General features: G+C 52.7%; 1 protein-coding gene and 2 non-coding genes across 35 annotated transcripts; all 3 read left to right on the forward strand.

Annotated features, from left to right (window-relative positions):
• Positions 1–49: 49 nt before the first annotated feature.
• EIF4G1 (eukaryotic translation initiation factor 4 gamma 1) lies at positions 50–19,302 on the forward strand. Of its 33 annotated transcripts, none has more exons than XM_081571261.1 (34): positions 50–180; positions 1,001–1,057; positions 1,279–1,372; positions 1,664–1,750; positions 2,254–2,274; positions 2,854–3,030; positions 3,262–3,361; positions 4,440–4,552; positions 5,351–5,443; positions 5,640–5,706; positions 5,994–6,815; positions 7,067–7,155; positions 7,236–7,422; positions 7,514–7,647; positions 7,776–7,934; positions 8,083–8,268; positions 8,470–8,667; positions 8,891–9,037; positions 9,242–9,478; positions 9,669–9,773; positions 9,892–10,051; positions 10,252–10,352; positions 10,943–11,045; positions 11,243–11,345; positions 11,572–11,804; positions 11,945–12,063; positions 12,193–12,365; positions 12,881–13,006; positions 13,157–13,238; positions 14,734–14,832; positions 14,944–15,078; positions 15,208–15,289; positions 15,428–15,568; positions 18,672–19,302. In XM_081571261.1, exons 3-34 carry the CDS (start codon positions 1,313–1,315, stop codon positions 18,854–18,856), a joined length of 4,824 nt encoding a protein of 1,607 aa, XP_081427387.1. In that variant the 5' UTR covers positions 50–180; positions 1,001–1,057; positions 1,279–1,312; the 3' UTR covers positions 18,857–19,302. The 33 variants fall into 33 exon arrangements, 24 of the variants coding, with proteins under 24 accessions (XP_081427387.1, XP_081427395.1, XP_081427399.1 ...); XM_081571269.1 differs by lacking the exon at positions 2,254–2,274 and adding an exon at positions 3,697–3,763 and having other exon boundaries at positions 8,080–8,268; XM_081571273.1 differs by lacking the exon at positions 2,254–2,274 and adding an exon at positions 3,697–3,763.
• Positions 6,867–6,937, forward strand: LOC145540067 (small nucleolar RNA SNORD66). The gene has a single exon (XR_014078193.1). It is a non-coding gene; the product is annotated as a small nucleolar RNA SNORD66 (small nucleolar RNA).
• Positions 10,100–10,172, forward strand: LOC145540066 (small nucleolar RNA SNORD66). The gene has a single exon (XR_014078192.1). It is a non-coding gene; the product is annotated as a small nucleolar RNA SNORD66 (small nucleolar RNA).
• Positions 19,303–19,920: the final 618 nt, after the last annotated feature.

A 19,920-nucleotide genomic window follows, 5' to 3' on the forward strand; every position in this document is an offset into this window, starting at 1 on the left:
ATGTGCTCCGCGGCGCCGGGCGCTGCTCCGCCCTCTGCGCCGGTCACGTGGGGGCGCCGGCTGCGCCTGCGGAGAAGCGGTGGCCGCCGAGCGGGATCCGTGCGGGGAGCCGGAAATGGTTGTGGACTACGTCTGTGCGGCTGCGTGGGGCTCGGCCGCGCGGACTGAAGGAGACTGAAGGTAAAGCCGCCATGTCCGGGCCCGACCCGGCCCCCCCACCCCCTCCCCCCGCATCCGCCGCCATCCGGGCCGGGACCGGCTACCCTGCGCCGCCGCCCCAGCGCCCTGGCCCCGCGGCCCAAGCCCGGGCCCCGGCCCGCCAGGGCCCGATCCCCGGCCCACGTGTGCCCGGCCTGGCCCGGCCTGGCTGCTGGGTGGGGGTGGGGGAGCGCGGGGCCGGAATATGCGGTCCCCGCAGGCCAGGAGGGCGCCGGGTTCCCCGGCCGCTAAGTGCCACCTCGGCCCGACCCGAGGAGGCCCCGCGGGCGCAGGCACCGCGGCTCCCGGCCCGCCGCCCCCTCCCCCCTTTGCGGCCCGGCCGCCGGGAAGTGACACGTTGTTCTTTGGCACTGGCCGGCGCTGCGCAGGGAGGGCGCAGGGGAGGGAGGCGGCGGTGGCGGGCAGGGAGGAGCCCCCGGCCCCGCCCGCCCTCCGGGCCGACCCTCACTTGCTTCAAACCGGCTCTTCTTCGGCCGCCGCCCGCCTGGCCTTTTACGGCCCGACTGCCGCCCTTCCTGGCCTCCACTGCCGGGCGGCGGCAGGCCTCGCCTTTGGCCCCGCGTGGGTGCCTCCGCTGCCACCCACGGCCGGCGTGCCTCGTGTGCCCCTGGGCCAGGCCCCGAACCCGGTGTCCCCGGGTGGGGGGTGGGGACACCACGGCCGAAGCAGCTAGCTCCGTTTGTGATCCGGGAGCCTGGTGCCAGCGAGACCTGGAATTTCCGGTCTGGTTGGTCTTGGGCCCCGCGGAGCCAGGTTGATACCCCTCACCTCCCAACCCCAGGCCCTCGGATGCCCAGAACCTGTAGGCCGCACCGTGGATTTGTTCTTAACCGAGGGGGTGAGTGAAGGGCTGTTTCAGCAGATCGGGGGGTGGTTGGAGGTGGTGAGGGTTTGACAGGGTGTTGGTGGGGCATAAGCTGGGTCTTTAATGTTCCTTTACCCCCTTGGCGCCTCCGGGGCTCATTGTGGGACCCAGCCCTTGCTTCAACCCCTCCCCCACTCCCATTTGCCTTAAGTTTGTGTCCCTTTCCTTTTCTGAGCGCCACTCTTTCCCAACAGGTGCTGGGGGGACCCTGATGTGGCACCAAATGAAATGAACAAAGCTCCACAGCCCACAGGCCCCCCACCTGCCCCATCCCCTGGACTCCCACAGGTAATTAGGGAGGAATTAACAGGGACTGGGGTGGGGGTTGGGGAGACCAGGCAGTCGGGTCAGGAACAGGTTCCAACCTCTGGATTTTCCCACCCCCTTCTGTGTCAGGGCAAAGTGCAACTTCCTGCTGCCAAATTGAGACAGGGCCCCCAGACTGTTCCCAGGGCTGTCATGGGAGGGTATATGTGGACTGTTTAGGCTCTTGCCATGGATCTGCTCCCCTTCACTAGCTTGAGTTTCTGCACCCCCTGGGTTTCCCCTCTTGCTGAAATCTGGTCTCCCCCCCTTCAGCCAGCGTTTCCCCCGGGGCAGACAGCACCGGTGGTGTTCAGTACGCCTCAAGCGACACAAATGAACACGCCTTCTCAGCCCCGCCAGGTGAGGGGCTGTGGGGAGGGGAGTAGGGGGCCTGGGTGGGAGCCATGTAAAGCTTAGGCCAGTTTGGGCCTAGGATGGAAACTCTGCAGGCCCTGTACCTGCCCCAGTTTCCTGACAGTTGCTATGTGTTCCTTCATGCGGCTCTGCACTTTGCACTGTTGATTACTCACGGTGGCTGGCCCCTGGGGGAGTATGTTGTTGGTGGGGATGGCATTACTAGGGGTTTTGGTGCCTTGAGAACTGGGGGCAGTGCTTTGGGCCCTGCTGCCAACTCCTGCTTTCCTATTTCCTCCTTTTACCGGGAGGTCGCCATTGCTCGTTCCTCATCCCTTTTTTCTCTTTGGACTGTGGGAAGAGAAACATTCCAGCTGGTTCTTACCTTTCTCTATTCCCTCAATTCTTCCTCACTAAATGGGAGCGGATTCTTGTCCTGTCTCCTTCATTTTTTCCCCCTCATCACCTTGGGGATAATTCTCTTCTTTCCTGTCCCCATGTGCTCTCAGGGAGGATTCAGGTCTCTGCAGGTAATACCCCTTTGCTAATCTTGGACTCTCTCCTGGTCTCACCCTTATCCTCCTCCCTAGTCAGGGGCTAGACACAGTGACTGGGGTTCCTCAGGGTTGGGACTTGTTGGCTGTCCAGGTCCTCAGTCTGAGGCTGACCAGTGCATGTTAGGGGCTAAATCTTGCATAGCGCATATCTGGGAACTGGGAAACTTGCATGTTAGCGGTTAGCTCCTCAGTACCTTAGGATGGTGCAGTGCATGCTGGGGAGTATGCTGCTGAAAAAGGCTTTACTTAGGCATGATGCATCCGGGTGTTAGGAAGCCTCTGCCGAAGGATAGCCTGGAGGAGGTGACATGAGTATGCATGGCAGGGAGGGAGTAAATATACCGAGTACAAAGTGTGTACCTGAGTTTGGAGGGCACACGTGAGTACAAGAGGCCGCTTAACCATCAGTTGGTCAAGTGAGTCTTGGCAGTGTTGGTCCCATGTTCCAAAGCCCCTGGTACTTTTCTCCAGACTAGAGACATAGTGGAATGGCCATTTTGCTGTCCACTTCCTCCCCTGCCCAGTGCCAACTGCCTTCCTCCCTCCTGACAGCACTTCTACCCTAGCCGGGCCCAGCCCCCGAGCAGTGCAGCCTCCCGAGTGCAGAGTGCAGCCCCTGCCCGCCCTGGCCCAGCTGCCCATGTCTACCCTGCTGGATCCCAAGTAATGATGATCCCTTCCCAGATCTCCTACCCAGCCTCCCAGGGGGCCTACTACATCCCTGGACAGGTGAGGCTGGAGGCTTGGGTGCTGAAGCCACACAACCTTGTCCCCGCTCCCCCACCTCTCCCCACCCTGATCCTCCAGTCCCATCTCTCCTCTAAAGGTGGGACTTCTTCTGGTCATTGCCCAGAGTTGGCTTGTCCTGTCTTACCCTGCATTCTCTCTGTAGTCTGATGTGGAATTCATAGCTCCCTCAACTCCTTCTCTCCCCTGCTTATCCCCCTTCCCCTCCACTAGGGCCGTTCCACATATGTTGTCCCGACACAGCAGTATCCTGTGCAGCCGGGAGCCCCAAGCTTCTACCCAGGTGCAAGCCCTACAGAGTTTGGGACCTACGGTAAGCGGGGTCTGGAGTCAGGGAGAGTGAGTCCCAGGGAGCATTTAAACTTGCCTAATTTCTAGGACCCTTCCCAGGCTTGTCTCTTGCTCTAAAAATGATAGTGGTAGTCGGGATTGGTGCTTAATATGTAACTGGTGTTGGGGGGTGGTGGGGAGAGGATTTTACACTGTTGTTGAGAGTTGTAGAGTCCTCCCCACATCAAGGAATATAGTTCAGGTGTTAGTTTGAGGACCTGTCAGTAAATATTCCCTGACACTTGTTCCATGGTTGGGGGGAGCCCATGTAACATGGATTTGGGAGGTTTCTGTAGCTGTTTTTCATTTATATTCTAGGAAAGGATTAGTCTGTTCTTTATGGCAGTGGTTTCCAAAATTTTTTGACCATCAGGAAAAATTTTGAGTATGTACTTCTAATACATGTATGTTTTTGTTTGTTATACGTATGCATAATTTAAACAAATAACACTTAAATGTTGCTTGTCAAAAACAAGTGGAGGTTATGGATGATATTAAAGAATGTATCCCATTTTGGAGACCATTGCTTTAAGGAATTTTCCTCATCCTGGGCCTGGTTCATAATGTTACTTTTTGTTTCCTTGCCCCTTAGCAGAGGGCTGGAGACTGGAATTGGACTCAGGTTGAATGGAACAGGGTTGGCAAATCTGTTTTTATCATTCCCAACCAAAGACCTGATTCTGTTTCAGGTTAAGTAGTTGCTGCTCTTTCAGAGTATATGTGTGTGTTTTACTGGGGGTGGGCTGCATCCATGTTACCTTATGGGGTAGAAGAGGAACAGACATAGTAGCTGGTGTGTGGTGGGGAAGGAGTGCCTGCCTACAAGGGGTGTGTGTGTCAGTGTTAGGAATTCTTGTAAACGCAGTTCAGACTGGTTCCCCAGCTTTGACAGACACCTGATTCCCTTGGGGAGGAGGGTGGGGCAGGGTAAGGGGCCGGCTGTGGGTGATGAGAGGTTCTCCAGGGGCTGGGAGGCATTTGTGCTCAAGCAGGCATTTGTATGTGGTTGGGCCCTGACCCTGCCACTATTCTTCCTTTCCTTGTCCCCCCCCTCCCCCAAGCTGGCGCTTACTACCCAGCCCAGGGTGTGCAGCAGTTTCCCACTGGTGTGGCTCCCCCACCTGTTTTGATGAACCAGCCACCCCAGATTGCTCCCAAGAGGGAGCGAAAGACGGTGAGTAGCAGCTAGGGGTTGTAGGACATCTGGGAAAGCAAGGATCAAGGTCAGGCACTTTGTGGGTCAGGGAGCAGGAAGTTGAGGGAGATCTTCACCTGAGAGTAGGCAGAGAATGGGGATGTGTGAAATTCTCAGGTTCTTCGTAAGGTACTAAGATTTCAGTATAGAAGAAGCTCACTAGAAGATTGAAGTATCTGGTAGGGAATTTCTTGAGAGACCTGGGTTCTCTGTCCATAACATCAACGTTTGGTTTTGGGTTTCTGGTGGCTTGTCTTGGAAATGGTTTGTTTTCTGTGTCCCCACCCCCCAGTCCTGGAAGCTCTTGAGGCCTCCGCCTCTGCTCAGTCCTCAAGCCCTGGGCGTGGTGCCCAGAATAGGGTGCCAGGGCTGGGGAAGCCGCTGAGTCACCCTGGCTCCACCCACTGGATCTGGGCCCTGCCCCCAGAGATCAGGCAGACTAGCCACAAGTGAGCCGGATGGGTGCTAGATGGGGGTCCTGGGCCCCCGGGCGTGCAGCTACTTCTTGGGGACTGGTGGGGCAGGGATAAGGGAGGGAGGGGCATTGTGATGTACATGTATGCTCTGTGAGGTCAAGAGTGTCTTAGGGGTGGGGGCCAGGGCAGAGACTACAAGAGCAGCCGGATGGGTTGACAGTAGAATTCATGGGGTTTCTGGCACCCACCCACCTGCTTCCCAGTGGGGGGTGGGGGGTTGGCCTGGAGTCTTAGGAGTGGGGCAGGGTGGAAAGGTGGGCTGCTCCTGTTTCCCACTTATCCCGTAGCTTTTTTTCCTCAGATCCGAATTCGAGACCCAAACCAAGGAGGGAAGGATATCACGGAGGAGATCATGTCTGGGGCCCGCACTGCCTCCACACCCACCCCTCCTCAGGTACTGTCTGTCCTTTGAGTGATGCCCTGACTGGGATGGCTGTTCTTCCCTGGATTCCCAGGTCCCTTGATCTTTTTCTTCAACTAAGGGACTTATTCCCTGCTTTCCTGGATTTCTAGGTAGCTAAAGTAGAAATGGCTGTAGCAGGGTTGTAGGACTCTTCAGGGCAAACTTGGTAACCCTTTGTGTCCTGCAGACGGGAGGCGGTCTGGAGCCTCAGGCTAATGGGGAGACACCCCAGGTTGCTGTCGTCATCCGGCCAGGTAAGGAAGCAGGTGGGGCATGGCTTTTATGGGGAAAAGGAGTGTGGCTCTTTAAAATGCCAAGGAAGTAGAGTGACTTGAACTGGGTGTCAGAGAAGAATGACTTAGGTTTCAAGTGGTAGAATTTAAGGGCAGATTGGATTTTGAGTGAGAATGTAAAAGACCTAGGTGGGAGAAGACTGGTATGTGTAGGAGGGACTATTAGGTTGGGAATGCTTGGCTGGGAGGAGGAACAACAATCACAGGGAAGGACTTGCCTCTAATTACCTGTTCTTCCTATGGTGCAGATGACCGGTCGCAGGGAGCAATCATTGGGGAGCGGCCAGGTCTGCCTGGCCCAGAGCACAGCCCTTCAGAATCCCAGCCTTCATCACCTTCTCCGACCCCATCACCACCCCCAGTCTTGGAACCAGGGTCTGAGCCTAATCTCGCAGTCCTCTCTGTTCCTGGGGACACGATGACAACGGGGATGATACAGACGTCTGTAGAAGAATCAACCCCCACGCCTCCTGAAACTGGGGAGCCGTATTGCCTCTCTCCAGAGCCCACTCCCCTCGCTGAACCCATATTGGAAGTAGAAGTGACGCTGAGCAAACCAGTTCCAGAATCTGAGTTCTCTTCCAGTCCTCTCCAGGTTCCCAGCCCCCTGGCATCTCACAAGGTGGAAATTCTTCCTGAGCCTAATGGCACGGTCCCATCTGAGAATTTGGAACCAGAGGTGGAGTCAAGCCCAGAGCTTGCCCCTCTCCCTCCTCCGGCTTGTCTCTCTGAATCCCCCATGCCTATTGCTCCAACTGCCCAACCTGAGGAACTACTCAACGGAGCCCCTTCACCACCAGCTGTGGACTTAAGCCCAGTCAGTGAACCAGAGGAACAGGCCAAAGAGGCTACAGTGTCGGTCACTCCCCCCACTGTCCTTTCTGCTGCCCCAGCTGTGGCTCCTCCAGTGGCTTCCCCTGCTCAGGAGGAGGACATGGAGGAGGAGGAAGAAGAGGAAGAGGAAGGAGAAGCTGAGAGTGAGAAGGGAGGAGAGGAACCTCTCCCCCCAGAGAGCACCCCTGTCCCAGCCCACCTGTCCCAGAATTTGGAGGTGGCAGTAGCCACCCAAGGTAAGGTGCTGCTGGATGGTGGAGGTGGGGCAGGCTGGGTGTGGTTTTTTCCTCTGTTGATGGATGACCTCTTGGGCCATTGTGTCTGGGTCATAGAAGCCCTGTAATGGAACTCTCAAGGGCTAGATTGAGGAATTATAAGTTGAGAGAGGATGTGACGAAAAAAGGGAATATTGTACAGTGGCTTCTTTTTATTTTTCCCAGAGGTTGGGGTACTCCTTAAGTTATTCTCACTCCTCCCCCCCAAATAGTGGCAGTATCTGTGCCAAAGAGGAGACGGAAAATTAAGGAGCTCAATAAGAAGGAGGCTGTAGGAGACCTTCTAGATGCCTTCAAGGAGGTAAGGGAGTGGAATGCGGAGGGAGAAGGGCAGAGTTTGGGTGTGGAACAGTGGTGACAGTGCAACCAAAATGGTTCCAGGCGAACCCAGGGGTACCAGAGGTGGAAAATCAGCCTCCTGTAGGCAACAATCCCAGCCCAGAGCCTGAGGGCAGCAGTGTGCCCCTGCGGTCTGAGGAAGGAGAAGAGACCTGGGACTCAAAGGAAGACAAGATTCAAAATGCAGAGAACATTCAGCCGGGGGAACAGAAATATGAATATAAGTCAGGTATGTGGAAAGAAGGGGTAAGAAGGGTTGAGTATGCTTGTCAGGACCCAGGAGAGAGCAGTGTGATTGCTTCATCCTGTCTTCCTTGCAGATCAGTGGAAGCCTCTAAACCTTGAGGAGAAAAAGCGTTATGACCGAGAGTTCCTGCTCGGCTTTCAGTTCATCTTTGCCAGTATGCAGAAGCCTGAGGGACTGCCCCACATCAGTGATGTGGTGTTGGATAAGGTTGGTAGGCCTGAGGGAGAGAGTAAGTTTATGCTGGTTGGCTGGCTGAGCAGAAGCCAGAGGTCCTGAAAGAGTGGTCAGTAGCTAGCCCTGTCCTGTCTCTGACACCTTCTCTGTCTTTTTCACAGGCCAATAAAACACCATTGCGACCGCTGGACCCCTCTAGACTTCAGGGCATAAATTGTGGCCCAGACTTCACTCCGTCCTTTGCCAACCTTGGCCGACCAGCCCTTAGCAACCGTGGGCCCCCGAGGGGTGGGCCAGGTGGGGAGCTGCCCCGAGGGCCGGTGAGTGGGACTGGCACGGGGTGCGCTGGGGGTGTTGGCCCCTGTATCTCATTGAGGGGTGGGGAGAAGTCTGCCCTGGAGATGTGGGCGATGGTGGTAGTTGTGCTGACTGGTTCCCTGTCTCCTGTCCCTGCTCCTTGCTTAGCAGGCTGGCCTGGGACCCCGGCGATCTCAGCAGGGTCCCCGAAAGGAACCACGCAAGATCATTGCCACAGTGTCAATGACCGAAGATATAAAGCTGAACAAAGCAGAAAAGGCCTGGAAACCCAGTAGCAAGCGGACGGCGGCTGATAAGGACCGAGGGGAAGAGGATGCTGATGGCAGCAAAACCCAGGTACCTGCAAGTTGTGCCTTGGTCTCCAATCCTTCTCTTCAAGGTCTACCCTCTGAGCCAGCCTTGACCTCGTTGCTTCTGGCCATTCTCATTACTAGCATCTATTCGAGTTCCCACGGCCCTCTTCCCTCTCTACCCCTCCCAGCGACCTCTGAACACGTCACTGGATTCTATGTCTTCTCTGTTCCCTCTCTCCTCCAGGACCTGTTCCGCAGGGTGCGCTCCATCTTGAATAAGCTGACACCCCAGATGTTCCAGCAGCTGATGAAGCAGGTGACGCAGCTAGCCATTGATACCGAGGAACGTCTCAAAGGGGTCATTGACCTCATCTTCGAGAAGGCCATTTCAGAACCCAACTTCTCCGTGGCCTATGCCAACATGTGCCGCTGCCTCATGGCGGTTAGTTTCCACCATTGTCTAAACTTTGTGGTCTAGTTCTCACTTCTCGTCCTAAGCCTCTGAGTCCAGCTTCTTGGTTCTCCTCCATCCTGTGCTGGTGGTGGCAGCCAGAAGGAGGCAGAGCCGGGCCAGAGGTCTTCAGGGGTCATGTAGAAGACTTTTGGAGGGTTTTCCTTGCCCTGCCCTCGACTGGTCTGAATGTGACGTTCTCTTTGACGTACAGCTGAAAGTGCCCACTACAGAAAAGCCAACAGTGACTGTGAACTTCCGAAAACTGTTGTTAAATCGATGTCAGAAGGAGTTTGAAAAAGACAAAGATGATGATGAGGTTTTTGAGAAGAAGCAAAAAGAGATGGATGAAGCTGCCACGGTGAGAGAGACTCCATTCCCAGTTCCGCTGCTTCACCCAGTTGCTTCTCAGCTGCAGAAGTGGTAGTGGAGATAGTGGTATTTGGGGGTTCTCTGCCTTAGAATGTGTGCTTGGTGCTAGGTTTAGGAATCCAGGTAGTGGAGAGAAGGTTTTAACTGAGCGGCTGGTGTCTTTTTGACGTGACCTCTGTCCTATGACCGGCAGGCAGAGGAACGGGGACGCCTGAAAGAAGAGCTGGAAGAGGCTCGAGACATAGCCCGGCGGCGCTCGTTAGGAAATATCAAGTTTATCGGGGAGTTGTTCAAACTGAAGATGTTAACAGAGGCAATCATGCATGACTGTGTGGTTAAACTACTTAAGAACCATGATGAAGAGTCCCTTGAATGCCTTTGCCGTCTGCTCACCACCATTGGCAAAGACCTGGACTTTGAAAAGGCCAAGGTAGGGGTCCCGGGGTTTGGGAGAGGCCAGGCTGAAGCACGTGGGCTCTGCCGCACACTGACCAGCACCCTTCCCGGGTGTTGTGTTGGTGTGGCGCCGTGTGCTCCCGGGCTGCAGTGGTGGGGCTGAAGCCTGAGGAGGGGCAGGGTCTGTAGCTGCAGGTGACCTTGATCCCTTTGCTTCTCGCTAGCCCCGGATGGATCAGTATTTCAACCAGATGGAAAAAATCATTAAGGAAAAGAAGACTTCATCCCGGATCCGTTTTATGCTGCAGGATGTGCTGGATCTGCGGAGGGTGTGTGTTCCCTCTTTTCCCACTGTCAGTCTGCTGCCTCTGACCCCTCAGCCCCTACTTCCTGACACTGGTCTGGTCCTCTCTGATGTAATTACCCTGTGACTGGCCTATCCCACAGAGCAACTGGGTACCAAGGCGAGGGGACCAGGGTCCCAAGACAATTGACCAAATCCACAAGGAAGCTGAGATGGAGGAGCATCGGGAGCACATAAAAGTGCAGCAGCTAATGGCCAAGGGCAGCGACAAGCGTCGGGGTGGCCCTCCAGGCCCACCCATCAGTGAGTTTGAGGCTGGGACTGAGGAGGGACAGTGTCAGGGGTTGTGCTTTCCACTGATGACTTATTAGCGCCACGTGTCTGGGCCACTGAGACCCCGTGATGGAACTGAGGATCTGAGGAAGGGAGGTTGGTGGCAGCTCCCTGGAACAGGGTTGTTGGGACTTACTCATCATTCCAGTGTGCTTTCCTTGTTGTCCCAGGCCGTGGCCTTCCACTTGTGGATGATGGTGGCTGGAACACAGTACCCATCAGCAAGGGCAGCCGCCCTATTGACACTTCTCGACTCACTAAGATCACGAAGGTAGGGGTGTATTTGTTGAAAGGGGTGATGGTCAGTGATGGGAGAATAAAAGAGTAAAGAGTGGTCAAACAGGCCTTAAGCATAGGCTTGGATCTTAGTCCCCTTGCTTTCTGAAGTTGGGAAGGTGACAGCTTGAGTTTTCCCCCTTAGACCAACTAATTAGATTACTGGGCAGGCCTGCCATCTCTAGGGAGTGAATTCACATTGGTCTGAACCAGTGATCAGCACCCTGACATGCATACCAAATCCAGCCATTCAGTGCTTCTATATACCCACAAGCTACAAATGAGAGTTTTCTACATTTTTTTAATGGTTGGAGGAAAAAAAGTGATACTTTGTGACAAGAAATTTTATAAAATGTAAATTTCAGTGTCTGTAAGGTTTTGGCACAGAACCACAGTCATGCTTTGTAAGTGCTGTCTGTGACTGCTCTTCTGCTATAGTGGCAGAGTCGACTAGTTGAAACTGTATGGTCTGTAAAGCCTGGAATACTTACTGGTCTAGGCCGCTTGTGGCTCTGTGTGGTGGGGGCTGGCTGGGGGCTTTGGCTGGATGAGACCCATGACACTCCACTCCCTCTCCTTTCCCAGCCTGGCTCCATCGATTCTAATAACCAGCTGTTTGCACCTGGAGGCCGATTGAGCTGGGGCAAGGGTAGCAGTGGAGGCTCAGGAGCCAAGCCCTCTGATGCAGGTATGGAGGCTACTGTCACTGTCAAGATCTGGATGGTTTTTCAGCTCTCTTGAGGGCAGAGCCTTGTCTGTACAGGAAGCTTTCACTGCAGGGTGGTTAGATCATACACATGGTGTGTACTTGGGACTAGGAACTAAACTACCTTTGTGCCAGAACTAGGACCAGGTGTCTTTAATCTGAGTTTTCTGCTTCCCCAGCATCAGAAGCTGCTCGTCCAGCTACTAGTACCTTGAATCGCTTCTCAGCCCTTCAACAAGCAGTACCGACAGAAAGCACAGATAACAGACGAGTGGTGCAGAGGTGAGGTTTCCTCGGTGTCTCTTCATCACGCTGAGAGTGCTCATTGGGTTTTGGCTGCTAACGCAGAAATTCTTAACACCTGTAATGCTCAGAGCTCCTGACTGAGTTGGGGTGTATTCCTGCTGCCAGGAATAAGGCCCGACAGTTGCTCTGTGTGTTTGATAGTTAAAACAGGAGTGCACCTGGGCAGTACAGGTGAGAGACGATATCCCTATCTGTCTTCCAGGAGTAGCTTGAGCCGGGAACGAGGTGAGAAAGCTGGAGACCGGGGAGACCGCCTAGAGCGGAGTGAACGGGGAGGTGACCGTGGTGACCGGCTTGATCGCGCCCGGACACCCGCCACCAAGCGGAGCTTCAGCAAGGAAGTGGAGGAACGGAGTAGAGAGCGGCCCTCTCAGCCTGATGGACTGCGCAAGGCAGCTAGCCTCACGGAGGATCGGGACCGTGGGCGGGAAGCTGGTAAGGGGCCGGGGGAGGGGAAGAGAAGAGTGTGGGTTGGTTTGGGACCAATCAGTCCCCAGACAGTGTCTTCAAGGCTCCAGACCCTGTTTGCTAGGAAGATGAACTGAGGAATCTGTGATATGTTTTTCTCCGCTCAGTGAAGCGAGAAGCTGCTCTCCCCCCCATGAGTCCCCCGAAGGCTGCACTCTCTGAAGAGGAGCTGGAGAAGAAATCCAGGGCCATCATTGAGGAATACCTCCATCTCAATGACATGAAGGTAAGCCGTGGGAGCGGTCTGAGTGAGGGATGACAGGGTGCATGGGAAGGAGCCTGTGCTGACAGGCGGGGGTGGAGGGTCTGAGCCACACAGTGACTGGTCTCCCTTCTGTGCTCTGCGTCCCTGCAGGAGGCCGTGCAGTGCGTTCAGGAGCTGGCCTCGCCCTCACTGCTCTTTATCTTTGTGCGGCACGGCATCGAGTCCACACTGGAGCGCAGCGCCATTGCGCGGGAGCATATGGGGCGGCTACTACACCAGCTGCTCTGTGCTGGGCACCTCTCCACTGCCCAGTACTACCTAGGGTATGACTGACTTCTGTAGGCCTCCCATTCTTACCTTCCCATACCTTTCTCTCCTTCGTAGGACCCGTGGAACCTTGAATAAGAGTGTAGGCTCCTTAGCCATTCTGGTTAACATAATTTTTGGCATGGTTGGGGGTGAGCTGTCTAAGGAGAAGAAGGTGGCCTTAGTGTGAGATAGGGCTTCCCTGATAGTTCAGTTGGTAAAGAATCCACCTGCAATGCAGGAGACCCCAGTTTGATTCCTGGGTTGGGAAGATCCCCTGGAGAAGGGAAAGGCTGCCCACCCCAGTATTCTGGCCTGGAGAATTCCATGGACTGTATAGTCCACGGGATCACAAAGAGTTGGACACGCCTGAGCGACTTTCATTTAGTGTGAGATAATTGCCCTATCTTTAGGAAATGTTCCTGAGGAGGGTCCCACAGTTGATCCTTGTAGCCCTGCCTTTGTTGCCTCAGAAGGAGGGTGGGAGTGCAGGCTTGTCTTAGAAGGTCCTGACTTTGAATTCCCTATGCAGGCTATATGAAATTCTAGAGTTGGCTGAAGACATGGAAATTGACATCCCTCATGTGTGGCTCTACCTAGCAGAATTGATAACACCCATTCTGCAGGAAGGTGGGGTGCCCATGGGAGAGCTGTTCAGGTAAGCCCCTTCTGGTGGAATTCAGGGGAAGTAAAGATAGGAAGGAGAGAGAAAGGAGGTGTGGCAGGTCAGAGCCCTGGATTTAGGAACCGATGGTATGTATGAGAGTGTGTGGGAGGCCAATCTAATAACTGGATGTTTATCTTACAGGGAAATAACAAAACCTCTGAGACCCCTGGGTAAGGCTGCTTCCCTGTTGCTGGAGATCCTGGGGCTCCTGTGCAAAAGCATGGTGAGTGAGTCTTTCAGAGGTGGTTTGTTTATGACGTCTCTTCCCACCATGTGGTTTTGGGTGCTGGTTGTGACCCTGAAGCCTCATGGTCCTTTGGTGGGATGGTGGTGCTGGGTTGGTACCTGGGAGGGAAAATGTTGAGGCTGGCACTCTTGCTCAGACCAGTTCCTATAGTAGGTTCTGGCCAAGGCTGGAGGAGAATGAGAATCTAAGAATGAGAATCTGGAGAAGGAAATGGCCATCCACTCCAGTATTCTTGCCTGGAAAATCCCATGGACAGAGGAGCTTGGCAGCTACAGTATGAGGTGGCAAAGAGTTGGACAGGACTGAGCAACTGAGCACAAGTTCCTAGGCCTTTGATTGATTAGTTGATTCATTCAGCTAGCATCTTTTAGAACATTGACCACATACTGGGCAAAGTACTGTGAAATTGCAAAGGGGTGTCTGTTTGGTAATGTTCATGACAGAAACTACTTTATTACGGTTAACTTTGACTAGCAAATACAAAGGTGAAATGACTGGAAGGGCAAATTGTGTGTGGTACTTAGTTGAGGGTGAGATGTTGGAAAGTACAGTTTTAAGAGAGTTCAGCTCTGGAACATGGAAGAGTGAGTCTTTCAATCAGAGAGGAATTGTCCTTTCATAATCTTTTAGGTAAAAATGTGTACCAGATAGTTTCTAAGAAGTATAAAATAATAATTCAAAAGAAAAACTGTATTGATCTAGTAGTATTTCATTGACTCCAAGCTGCCATGGATTTTGTGTCTTTTATGCACTGCTAAGAAAGAAAAAACTTACGGTCTTATTTTAAAAATGTGGTATGTCAGCTGTGAGACAACTCAGTTTTAATGGTGTTAAGGTGGACATTTTTAAAGTCCATGAAGTATTTTTGTCAAGGGTTGATGACATCATCCTGAATATCTGTTATTGTAAAACTGCGATGGCTTCAGAATCTCTTGGCCCATAGAGAAAATGAACTCAGACTGCCGTTGTCTAATTTGCATTGGGGTTACATCTGCTTCTAAATTTTTCTGGACTTGGGAGCTGAATACTTGTTAGAAGTTGTTCCCTCCCATAAGCGTTTGTTACTTGCAATAATGAAAAACTAAGCTATTTTAGAAAGAGAAACATAGATGAGTGTGGAAGGCTTGGATGAGGTATTTCGATTTGGTTGTTTACGTTTTGTGGTCCAGTAATTCTTTGAGAGTCCCGTGACAGCTAGTTGACATTTTCCTAGAGGCTCTCAGGCCATCTCCTGAGTCTCATAGCACTGTGGTAGGTAACTTTTCGTGACTTTGGATGGTTATTTGACTGATGTCTGTGCTCAGTACTAGACTGTAGCCATGAATGCACTGTTCCCATTCAGTATCTTAGCATCCTGAGCTGCTTGCAGGTGTCTGGTGAGATTACAGTGTGCATTTGTTAGGTGATATTTGTGAAGCTGTTAGATGCTTGGAGAGAATGAGAGTTTCTGAGTTGGTCTAATGTTTTCCAGGGTCCTAAAAAGGTGGGGACGCTGTGGCGAGAGGCTGGACTCAGCTGGAAGGAATTTCTACCTGAAGGCCAGGATGTTAGTGCCTTTGTCACTGCGCAGGTTTGTGACTGGACTTGGGTAGACTCTAGCACTTGGGGCTGGCCAGTCCTCTTCTCTTCTGTTATTTCATGTGATGCATTTACCTCCTGACTGTGGGCCTTCTGCTTGCAGAAGGTGGAATATACCCTGAGAGAGGAGTCAGAAGCCCCGGGCCAGAGGTTGCTCTCCTTCGAGGAGCTGCGCAGGCAGCTGGAGAAGCTGCTGCAGGAGGGCAGCAGTAACCAGCGGGTGTTTGACTGGATAGAGGTATGTTTCTCCTTGAGACTGGCGTGGAGAGAGAGAGCGAGAAGGTGGTGCTTGGTGGGGGCAACAAGAATGGAGCCTTCAGGCATAATTTAGAACTTTGAGCCATTTGTTTCTCTTTCTCCTTCACAGGCCAACCTGAATGAGCAGCAGGTGACATCCAACACATTAGTTCGAGCCCTCATGACAACTGTCTGCTATTCTGCAATTATCTGTAAGAGGAGCCCAGGGAGTTGATGGGGCAAGGGTGGGCCCAACAGATACGGAGAGAGGGAGGTTTTGGTCTTTACCTGTAGTTCTGAACCAGGCTGAGGGTGCATTATTCTACTTACCCCTCTCTTTCTCCCTATAGTTGAGTCTTCTCTCCGAGTGGATGTTGCAGTGCTGAAAGCACGAGCGAAACTGCTACAGAAATACCTATGTGACGAGCAAAAGGAGCTGCAGGCACTCTATGCCCTCCAGGCCCTTGTAGTGACCTTAGACCAGCCCCCTAGTAAGAGCCAGGCCATGGGGATGGTGGGGGTGGATGGGCTGGAGGAACTACCAGATTGTAGGGGGGCAGTAGTGGAAAGGGTCTCAACCTTTCTCAACCAAGAAAAGTGAGTGGTCCCTGGAGAGCAAAATAATCTCATGGTTGAGTCCTTTTCTCTCCAACACTGTTTCCTTACCGACAAGTGGAAGGAGTTAGACTTGGCCTTGAAGGTGAATTGACTACCTGTTTTTGCCTAGCCAACTCTTAGATGCCAGGAGTGCAGAGGTGATCAATGGTGACATTTTCCAAATATCCTGTGCTCCCTCTGCGTGGTATAGGGCTGACCCACTTTTCTTTCTTTGCCTCAGTTAATCCTCACAGCTCTTGTTTAGAGTAGATGGTGTTCCCCACTTTTCCATATTCTTAGACTGAGGCTTAGGTTAACATGCCTGAAGTTATGCATTTAGCAAACAGGTATGTGCCAGGGCTTCCCCAGTGGCTCAGTGGGTAAAGAATTTGCCTAGCAATGCAGGAGACATGGGTTTGATCCCTGGGTGGGGAAGATCCCCTGGACGAGGAAATGGCAACCCACTCCAGTATTCTTGCTGGGATAATTTCACGGCCAGAGGAGTCGGGCAGGCTACAGTGTGTGATGTCACAAAGAGACACGACTGAGTGACTAAGCATGTACTCCTACCATGTACTGTGTGCCAGGGCATTGGGGTTGGGATATTAACAATGATTAAGTCAAGCATAGTTCCCACATGAACATGGAGTTGGGTAAGTGTTGGAAGATGGGTCCTGCAAGATACTCTGGGAGAATTTACCTAGTCAGGGGGAATGAGTGGGAGTTGACACATGGGGACTTAAATGACAAAGAGGAAGGGGAGACTTGACCAAAAAAAACTATATATGTAAAGGGAGGCCCTGAGGTTGAAAACATGATACAAGGTAAAAACTTAAAGGAAGGCCAGTGTGGAAGAGCACAGCAGCCAGTTGTATGTGACCCAAGTGGGGGTGGAGAGATGGATGTGGCCAGGTCATGCAGGACTCTGTAGACCATGGGATGAGTTTTGGGCTTTAGCCTAAGGACAGGAAAATTGGCCTTTGTGGAATTTTAAGCAAGGATTGTAAAAATTCTTTTTTAGTGTTTAGATAATCCTGGCCATTAGTGGGAAGAGTGATTTGGAGTGGGGTGATTGGGGAGTGTTGGTAGTGGCTCAGCCTCTCTGGTGGAAGTGGGGATGGGGAGAGGAGTGAGCAGATTCAAGACACACCGGCCTGGGGATAGGGTGATAAGAGATTGGAAATCATGTATGACTCCCAGGATGGTTTTAGCAGGTGAGATGATAGTGGGGATGTCATTTACTGGGCAGTAGGGCCCACTGGATCAAGTTGAGTTTGGTCATACCGAGTTTGTGGTCCTGGTGGGGATGATCAGAGGTGTCAGTCAGGTAGGTAGGCAGCTAGCTGGGTATTTGATTAGGAGAGGAAGAGGTCAGGGCTGAAGGCCCATTTCTTGAGGCACAGGGCATATTAGGAGAGGGAAATGGTCTATAATGCTAGATGCTGCTTGAACAGATCTGAAAATCAGGGCCTCTGGTATGTGAAAACATGGAGGCTACCCTGGCAGAAACAATATTTGGTAAAGCAGGGGGCAGGATCTGGATTGGAAAGGACAGGGTAATACTCCCCTGAATCAGGAAGAAAACAGCAAGTGCAGACAAAAATTAAAAAAAAAAAATACTGTTTTTAATACTTTTATTTGATTTGGCTGAGCCAAGTCTTAGTTGTAGCTTGTGGGATCTAGTTCCCTGGCCAAGGATTGAACCCAGGCCGACTGCATTGGGAGTATGGCAGTCTTAGCCTTTGGACCACCAGGGAAGTCCCTAGAAGAAATGTTTGAATTCAACTAATCTCTTGTCAAAAGACAAATCTTTTGTTTGGCTGTGAAGAGATAGTTGTTAAAAGGAGGCTTTTAGTGTTTAGGTGGGAGAAGCTTGGGCTTATAAATATGGGGCAGAGTGGTGGATAATTGATTGTGTAGGGTCACTGGGATGGGTATGCATGGGGTTTGGAAAACAAGTTTGGGATAAGGTATCAGTTTCTGCCACTGCTGCAGGATAGGGGTTGGAGGCTGTCCATAGCCTCGGTTGTGGATTTGAAGGTGTGCGCCTAAGGAACATCCTGGCTTGCAGTTTCTGTTAGATGGCTCAGTCGGTGTTTTACTGAGGCCTGGACTCTAGATTCTATGCTATATTCAGAAGAAATGTAATCAACTTCTCAGCCTCCTTTTGTTTTTAAGAATGTACTGTTTTCTTTGGAAAGACTGGCAGTGCATGTGGGGAATGGAATAGATTATGTTCAGCGTTGTACAAGTGCTCTGGAAGGCTGACGGAAAGCTGGGGGTGAGGGAGAAGCAGAGCAGAGGGTGCTTGAGTTGAGTCTGAAGGAATTCACTAGGAAGGTGATAAAAGGTAGCAAGAGAAACAATGTTCCTGGCAAAGGATACATCACACATAAAAGTGTCAAGGCCAGAGAGGGGGTGGATATATGTTCAGGAGATGTGTGGAAAGTAAGAGAAAATTGGGGTCAAGTTTGTCAGGATCTGTAAAATGGGGCCGGGGGCGGGGTCAGTGAATGTTCCAGATTATACCCTTGACTTTGTGGGAGATACGTCTCAGCCTTTTGTGGTTCCTCAAATTCAGGAGTACCAATTCTGCAGTTTTCCCCATTAAATAAATATATCATGAGTGGAGAAGTTTGAAGCTGCTGAGGTGAGGCTGGGCAGGTTGTTTTTTTTTTTTATAAAGTTTTATTAAAGTATAAAGGAGACAGAGAAAGCTTCTGACATAGGCATCAGAAGGGGGCAGAAAGAGTACCCCTAGGCTGGGCAGGTTTTGTACATTTTGGCCAAGTGACTCATTCTCGCAAACCAGTGTCTTAGATCATGAGATTAGCATGGTGTCGGAGACCTAGTCACTCTGGAATGGCCAGACACAAATGTCAGCATGTTGGGTCAGGGCCTTGTTCCAACAGTGGAGCTTAGGGATGGGATTCCTGGGCGGTGGGATGGGGTGCTTGTGGACAGCACGCCTCTAACTGCTGTTCTGCCTGCTTGCAGACCTGCTTGGGATGTTCTTCGACGCGCTGTATGACGAGGACGTGGTGAAGGAGGAAGCCTTTTATATATGGGAGAGTAGCAAGGACCCTGCTGAGCAGCAGGGCAAGGGCGTGGCCCTAAAATCTGTCACGACTTTTTTCAAGTGGCTTCGTGAGGCGGAGGAGGAGGAGTCTGACCACAACTGAGGGCGGGTGGGGCCGGGGACTTGGAGCCCCATGGACACTCGGATGGCCAAGCCAGCTGCCTGGACTGCAAGGGGTGGGGGCGGCAGCAGCAGCGGCGGTGGCAGTGAGTGCCTGTAGTGCGATGTTGTCTGAGCTAATAAAGTGGCTGAAGAGGCAGGATGGCTTGGGGCTGCCTGGGGCCCCCCTCCAGATGCTGCCAGGTGTCCCTCTCCTCCCCCTGGGGCACAGAGATATATTATATATAAAGTCTTGAAATTTGGTGTGTCTTGAGGGGGGGGCACCACCGCCTGCCCCTGGGGTCCTTTTTTATTTTCTGAAAATCACTCTTGGGACTGCCGTCCTCGCTGCTGGGGGCATATGCCCCAGCCCCTGCACCACCCCTGCTGCCTGGGCAGGGGGAAGGGGGGGCACGGTGCCTGTAATTATTAAACATGAATTCAATTATGCTCACTGCCTCTCTGCTTTATGGCCTGCTCCCTCTGGAGAAGGGGTCTGGATAGGTGGGCAGCCTCCTTTCCAGAGCTGGCACTGTAGTACACTGTTCCCTGTAACTGGGCACCCCTCTTTGCTCTTCCCCTGTCTGCTATCTGGAGGGTTAGGGAGTCTTTCCTGGATGGTTGGCCCTCAAAAATGGACATGGTGGGGCTCCCTGTAGATTAGGAGGAGAGAAAGGGGACATAGCTACGGGGTACTTAATAGGACACATTTGCTGGTCTTGATCTATGACAATGTGCTGCAAGACCCCTGTATGTAAAGACCACGTGTTTCAGGCTATTTTAAAGTTGGAACTTGCTACCGCTTTGAGGTCTCATCTGTGACATGAGAGCCCAGGATACAAAGAACGTCTTCTGTCCCTATGCAGTATGACCAGCAGCCCAGGCCCAGTGAGTGAGCGTGACCCGTCCCGCCATTCCCGACCCTTGGTGCCTTGGGCCTAGGAGCACAGGATGAACCTTTTCTGACTCGGCCCCAGGCCGCCTCTGCGTGGCTGTGACGTCGGCTTCGCCCCGCCCGCCTTGGGTGGTGACGCGGTGGCCACGCCCCAGGGTTTACGTCACCAGCCC

The sequence above is a fragment of the Giraffa tippelskirchi genome, chromosome 2 (assembly GCF_054371585.1).
Source record: "Giraffa tippelskirchi isolate mGirTip1 chromosome 2, T2T-mGirTip1v1.2.pri, whole genome shotgun sequence".
Taxonomy (NCBI): domain Eukaryota; kingdom Metazoa; phylum Chordata; class Mammalia; order Artiodactyla; family Giraffidae; genus Giraffa; species Giraffa tippelskirchi.

Coding starts and splice junctions, on each gene's coding strand:
- EIF4G1 (XM_081571261.1), top strand. CDS start 1,313: ATGAACAAAGCTCCACAGCCCACAGGCCCCCCACCTGCCCCATCCCCT. Junction 7,648..7,775: donor GTGATGTGGTGTTGGATAAG/GTTGGTAGGCCT, acceptor TCTTTTTCACAG/GCCAATAAAACACCATTGCG. Junction 8,668..8,890: donor TGTGCCGCTGCCTCATGGCG/GTTAGTTTCCAC, acceptor TTTGACGTACAG/CTGAAAGTGCCCACTACAGA.